The sequence below is a fragment of the Physcomitrium patens genome, chromosome 4 (genome assembly GCF_059467195.1).
Source record: "Physcomitrium patens ecotype Gransden chromosome 4, ASM5946719v1, whole genome shotgun sequence".
In the NCBI taxonomy this organism is placed as follows: domain Eukaryota; kingdom Viridiplantae; phylum Streptophyta; class Bryopsida; order Funariales; family Funariaceae; genus Physcomitrium; species Physcomitrium patens.
In genome coordinates, this window is record NC_143413.1 from 14644188 (window position 1) to 14650965 (window position 6778).

Genomic DNA, 6778 nt, shown 5'->3' on the forward strand with positions numbered 1-6778 from the left:
ATCTCTATGTTATTTTTTTACACAATCAAGAACAATATATATCACATTGTAGTATCTTGCATCTTATAAATACAAGTAATCTTATTATAAAAATATTATTTAAATAAATTGGTGAAAAAAATAAAGATTAATCAAATTAAGTCTAATTTTGGATCCTAATTACAATCCATGATGGATGTTTATTTTTATTTGATTTTAAATCTTATTTACAAAGATAACCATAAATATTATTGCTATCTTTATTGTGTACAATCTGAAGTTAGGTTTTGAATTCTTTGTATAAGAAACAATTTTATCTTGGTATATTTTTTAATGAGATATTAATAGAATATTTGATTTATTTATTTTTAATATGTACTTACAAGAATGCATGCACTTCTATACACCATGTATTAATAAAAATAATGGCACTTAAATGTTTTTATATATATAGTATTCTTTATTTTTTTTTAATCCTACACATTAAAAATAAGAAATATCTTAAAACTCTAATACAAAGAAATAAGCAATAGTAATTAAAATAATTGAAATATGATTATTTCTATTAAAATATATTTATAATAAAAAATACTATTATTACTTAGAAAAATATCATATATCCCTCAAATATGTTGAAATATCAAAAATATCCATGTATTCTTGATAATAGCAAATATATCCTTCTTAGTGATAAGATATCACCAACATTCCTTGTTTATTTGTCATTAGAGGCCCAAACTATAGCTTATGTAGATTTTTCTAGATCTCTTTTTAGCTTTTTAAAAGTTGGAAAAATCTTGCCTTTTTTTGTCTTGCTAATTTACAAACCATGCTTCACATTGTAGATTTTTGGTGACACCTTATGGTATATTCTATAAAATTTATGTGTTTGATAAATCCAAAAGCCATTATAAATTTGTCAGTGGTAGATTTGAAAGTTGGTAATGTTGTCATAGTGTATTTGCAAAGTTAATCAAATCCATATATTAGAGGTGTTATGCTACATTATTTTTATCACTATTGTAAGATATTATTTGACCTTTGCTTGAATAACTTGATGAATGTGGATTATGAATGGTTATACCTCCATTGTTGTAAAAACACAGCAAATGGATTGAAATTTGACTCTAGTTTAGTAAATTATCATCATCTTAAAGCTAGATTTCCTCACTTAAAAGATAGTACAAAGTAATTATCAAAATATCTATGTCAAAATCTAATTTATAAAGCTTATGCATCTTAATTAGAAGCAATAGCAATATTTAAAGGTGAATTATTCAACTTGATATCTTCTAATTAAGTTGGAAGTTGATGGACTACTACAATTAAATGATCATCATTGTTAAAAATCAATTGAAGAGATAAGAGTGTCTTGACAAACTCAACATATAACCTGGCAAATAAATCCTTCAATCTCTTTCTACAATAACACATCCAAAGTTGCTTCTAAACAAGCAAACTCCTTGTACTGCCCAGGTGACAATAAGAGCTTGCAAGGTTGACAAATTGCTCCAAAAGCAAGCCCCCTCTATATTTGTACTCTAGGTTGAAAAGAAGCATGACAATATCTGCATGTCTTATGATTTGAACCCCAAATGATGATCAAACAAAGAATGTTGGTGATATGTTAGCATTAATAAGATTACATTTGCTATTATCACAAATTTGAGGGATACATTTGCTAGTATCAAGAATACAAGGGTATTTGTGGTATTTCAACATATTTGAGGAGTATACATGATATTTTTTCTTATTACTTACATAAAATATCTTCTAAAATCAGGAGTAGAATCTGAAGGATTCCCATATTTTTAAACTGGTAGGAATTATTTCATGAAAATACGAATATTCCTAAAAAAAACACAAATAAAAAAATAACAGAGTTGAAAATCATTATCAATTGTGTATGGGTGTGGGTAACGGCCAGGATAAAGCTTGAGATCTGACGGCTGAGGTGCCTTGAGCCAGTCGATTAAGTTGGGAGGTTTCTAGCTCACGTAGTGACGAGGGTTGCCTCCCGACACAAAAGGCAGAAAGCAAACATCATCGACGCAGTATCGAGAGACAGACTGTCTAGTTGGAGAGCCCTAGACCCTCCACCACACAGCTCAGAGTGCGCTGCGCTACCACAGAATGAGGTTTCATTACCGAAGGTAGGCAAAGTAATATTGCGTGCATATGGGCAACACCATCGTTTAGGCCACACCAACAACGTCTCCGGATTAGACCTTCTGCGGAACGTGCAAGTCTGACGCTCCCGATTTGAAAACTTCGTTAGGTTGTTGGTTCGTTTATTTGCTGGTCCGTTTCGCATCGCTTGTCATCGTCAAACGGACCTCATCCATCGATGTGATTGTTCCTCCTAAGTTATTGGATGCATAGACAATTTATTGCCATGACCTAGTTTTTTATGTGATGTTTAAGCTTGTGCATTCAAATCCTTAAGATAGAATTTTATTCTTTTTCTTGCATATCAGAATATAATGATAACAGCAACAAACAAAACAAAACAAAATCTAAGATACAAGGATCTAGATACGTGGGGGAATGACCCGACGCGGCAGTCTGAACAGACAGTGACTTGAACTAACAGACTCTTCACTCACCACTAATGCATCATGCAATTCGCAACCTAAACCATGAAAACCCAAGACATGATCCGAATAGTCAACAGCAACAAATCCAACGAATGCAAGAATCTTCAGTTGGTTTTCAATGTGGGCGTAACAGTTCAGCAGGAAGAACGGCGAATCTCGGTGTGGAGAATACCACTCACATCTGAATGATCCAATGAATTATTGTAATATACATGTGTTTTCTGATGCAAAATTATTATATGCAGCCAGAGTTATGAACGATGCTGCGTTTACCGGCCCATGTGGCCAGTATTACACAGTGCCGACACTACACATGGTGTCTGCACCAAGCAAGAGGTGTGAATCAGTATAAGCAAGTTGGGACTTTCTATTGTACAGCAGAGCAGAGTGGAGAAGTGATGTGCAGTAGTTGATTGACGATGTGGATTGTGAGTGTAGGGGAGGAGGTAGAATTACCTTTCTGCCCTTTCGATCATCGACCTTTGCTTGGAAATGAGAACATGGACTCGCTCAGCATGGGTAGAAGGATCTATCAAGTCCTGGCAAGGACCTGTGATTGCTGTAAGTGGTGACGCTATGTAACAAGTTTTCATTCGATGCGTGACCTGTACTATGCATTTGGGTCGTCATTGTCCATCATTCCTCGAATTGAGATGGGTCCGATTCTATGAAAAGGAAAAATATCGATGGAAGTTGCTGTGACTCTTCAAGGTAACAAGCGTTGAAGAGGACCATCAATCGGGCCGCTGTATATCGCTCTACTCACAGATGACATGACACTTTGAATCGCAGAGAGTTTTGATGGCAGCAAACACTCATATTGATTGGCGTCTCAGAGCCGTTTGTACAGAGAGCGTCTGTTCTTTTAGCTTTGTCAATTGTGTGGGCACAAATTCAGGGTTCCTGAACTGCAATAAGAACTGCACGAGCCTGTAAGCATCCTCAAAGTTGGAGATAGGGCCTAAGGATACTTGAACGCACGTGAATCTTGAAGAGTATCGCTCACTGAAGACTCCAAGGTTCCTCTTCCTCTCTTTCGGAGAGCCGAGGAGATTTGCCACACCCGGGTTGATGCATGTCGCAACTCCAAGAGCGATTCGGTACTTGGCCGCTAATTTTTTCACTAACGTTGGTTTGACATGCTCTCCGCTGTTTTCAAGCACATTGAACGAGATGATGTTGCCACGATTTTTTTCCGTGAAGGGGCTGTATACATTTACCAAGTGCCAAAACTCGTCCTCATGTCGCAGCGACTTCAGGTTGTGAACTATCCAATGTACCAGGACCTTCACACGCTGATCGATTAAGCCGAGTCCAAGTGTTTGCAAGTGCTGGAGGCCAAAATTGATGCTGGCGAATAACAGCAGCGGCGGGCTTTCATCTTCGCAGACAATGTGGTAGTCTTCTCCTCGCCATTCCGGTGCCTTTGGAATGAGTGTGATGGTGGAGTCTGCTTCCGGGAATCGGTAAACAGAAACACAGAAACTTGATCTCTTGACGAGTACATACCCCATGCCGGATGGATATTCTACCATGTTTTCGAACGATCCAACCACAAAATCTGGCTGATAGTGTGACAAATCTAACTGACTCGTAGGTAGAAAGGTGGAGACGTCAAGTAGCACTTGCCAGTTGAACTTTTGAGCTCTCAAAATCCATTCTAAGGAATGACGGATTCCAGTAATGTTTGATTGGGCCGGATACACAACGAGGCTGCCGCTTCGATGGAAGAATCGACGCTTCAAAAGGGGCTTCAAGTTGGATTCCGTCATGCAAAGGTCGTTCTCGCCAAGAGGGGCTAAAATAGGTTGCGCTCCCAAATTTACGGCAGAATTTATAAGCTGCGAACATTACATATTTGTGGTAGTAACTGCAAGGTCAGTCATGGATCCTTCAACTGAGTTCTTCGACGAACTTCCACATGAATCTTCAATGTAAGAATCGTCGGGAACTTAAATCGGATTGCAAGTTTCGCAGAGGAGAATCGTACCTGTCGAACACATGCGTGGTTATCTTGGCATACCAGAAGCGGACTTCCTTTGCGAAAAGGATAAGCATTCGCCACCAAACGGTACGCAGTTCGGAAGCTCGTCGTAAACACGACGGAGTAGGCGGATTTCGCTGTGTTGAACATTCTTAACAAACTGGCGTGCACATCTGACACGTGCCTGGACAGATGACTTTTCGAATTTGCTCCGAGATCATGTTCCTATGCCATTACGATTCTCGTGTGCTCCCCTGTATGCAATTTCACGCAGAGCAGGTTCAGTGAGAACCCAGTCATGGCCTTCAGCACTTCGTAAAGGATTTCAACGAACAATAGCATGTGCTGAAACATCGAGAAACTGAGCTAGTCAACAAAGCTCTGAGGAATACACTCGTAATCGTTCTCAGAGACACTGACCTGAAACTTAGGGGCGAGTGCGAAGTTCGCGTAGTCCATGTATGTTTGCCGCTGCAAGCCCAATTGGGGATATTCTTCTCTTCTAACCATTTCAAGTGTCAAGGACTCCGCGTAATCCCTGTTGATCGAGAGAAATCTCTGTTCTGTTTCACTGTAATCACTGTATTCCTCGTTGAGAGGTGTTTCCAGTGAAGACCAAGAAGACGAAGCGGATGATGTCCGCTCAATAGCAAGTTCTCCACACGAAAAGGGCGTTGGAATGTGGTAGTTGCTTAACCTTGCAGGTTCATTGTTGAGATTCAAATGATCTCGTTGTAATTGTGATTTTCTGCTGGTCTGCAAGCCATTGGTTGCTTTCCCAGTGATAGACTTCTGTGGCAGCTCACGGACTCTAGGGTTGTCGCCATTGGAATGCTGAAGCAAATCTACCTATGTTATCCAGGCGTTTTCTGTACTGCTCTCTCCGTCCTCCTCCTCAATCTCGTATCCCAAAATAATATCGTCGAAGAGCACTATGGCCTCGTCCATGGAACGCTGCTTAAAACCAGAGACTTGACGGGTCATAAGTGAAGTGATTTATGCTACGCTCCAGCTTCTTCATCGGTAAGCGACTGTCACAGGAGAAACGACCGGCCTCTCCTCGATTGGGGAAATCCATTCTACCATCTTGGGAGAACTTCTCATAGTCACTATCAATCTGGCACGCATAAACAGCAATGACAGCTAAAATTCCAGTGTGTGATCAATAACTCAAGCCTTACACTCACCAATCAGATTCACTGCTGAATTATTCAACAATCGTCTTGTGTTGCACAGTGTGGTAGTGGATAACCGACAACCAGTGGGGACTGACACTGGATCCAAGCAGAGAACAATGCAGGAAAAGCTTCCACGATCTAATTGTGATGCGTACGATGAAGCCCATAAGATTCCAATTCTGTACATAGAGCTGTTAGTGCTGAAGGGTCCCTTTAGAGCGGCCGTAGCCATTGAAAAAAATGCAAACCACTCCACGAAAGCCGTGCATTGTTAGTAAACTACCTTCCACTACGTAGCCTATGTAATTGCTGATGCTCAAAAGAAAGATTACTACCAGAGTGGGATGGGGTCGGTGCTTGACGGGAGGAAAAACCATTTCGCAATTTCAGTCTTCCTCAGGTCATGTTCGAATCTCTTGCACAATCGTTACACGTCCTATCCGCAGGACTGATCGCTTCTAGGCAAGTTTAGATACGGCAACTTTCGATTTCCGCCAGCCTAAAATTTCAAAAGAGCCGTGTGATCCGTCGCCCCTCCATCGAAAATCCACAAACGTACTCACTACCTAATGAGGCTGCTTGCTGGCATCCCCCATGCATACCATCACGTCGTCGCTAGGACTGCAGGGTTTAAAGGGCAAGGCTGCTTTTCACTGACTGTAAAGCTGAAGGCAATTGAAGAGGGATGTGTTCCCTTTTGATTGGTAGGTAAGTAGGGAGGTGGCTGAAAAGAACTTCACAGAGTCAAAACCTAAATTTGGACTGAAAAACAAAAACTTTGTTTTACTTCGAAGCCAACCTTTGAGGCCGTGCAATCTTTTTTGGTGTCAAGCCCCATGTTTGTGCATTACGTTTGTTTAACTTCAACCTCTTGATCTAATACTACCCTAGACCCACACATGGTACATGTTTACATACTCCAAACTACAACCATCGAAACAAGTTGGTACAAATATATACTCCGTTAAACAGTGCTGACCATGCGAAATAAAGGGGTATGTGGGAGGGACCTTCGGAGAGTCTAGGTGCTAGAGAGGCAG

The 6778-nt window shown here is 40.2% G+C and overlaps 1 protein-coding gene across 1 annotated transcript; it reads right to left on the reverse strand.

Annotated features, from left to right (window-relative positions):
* Positions 1-2675: 2675 nt before the first annotated feature.
* Positions 2676-5653, reverse strand: LOC112281141 (uncharacterized). Its single transcript, XM_090249921.1, has 4 exons — positions 4981-5653; positions 4567-4814; positions 3033-4417; positions 2676-2896 (listed from the first exon to the last, which is right to left on the reverse strand). The coding sequence occupies exons 2-3, from the start codon at positions 4708-4710 to the stop codon at positions 3392-3394; spliced, it is 1170 nt and encodes a 389-aa protein (XP_090106047.1). The 5' UTR covers positions 4711-4814; positions 4981-5653; the 3' UTR covers positions 2676-2896; positions 3033-3391.
* Between the last annotated feature and the right edge of the window lie 1125 nt (positions 5654-6778).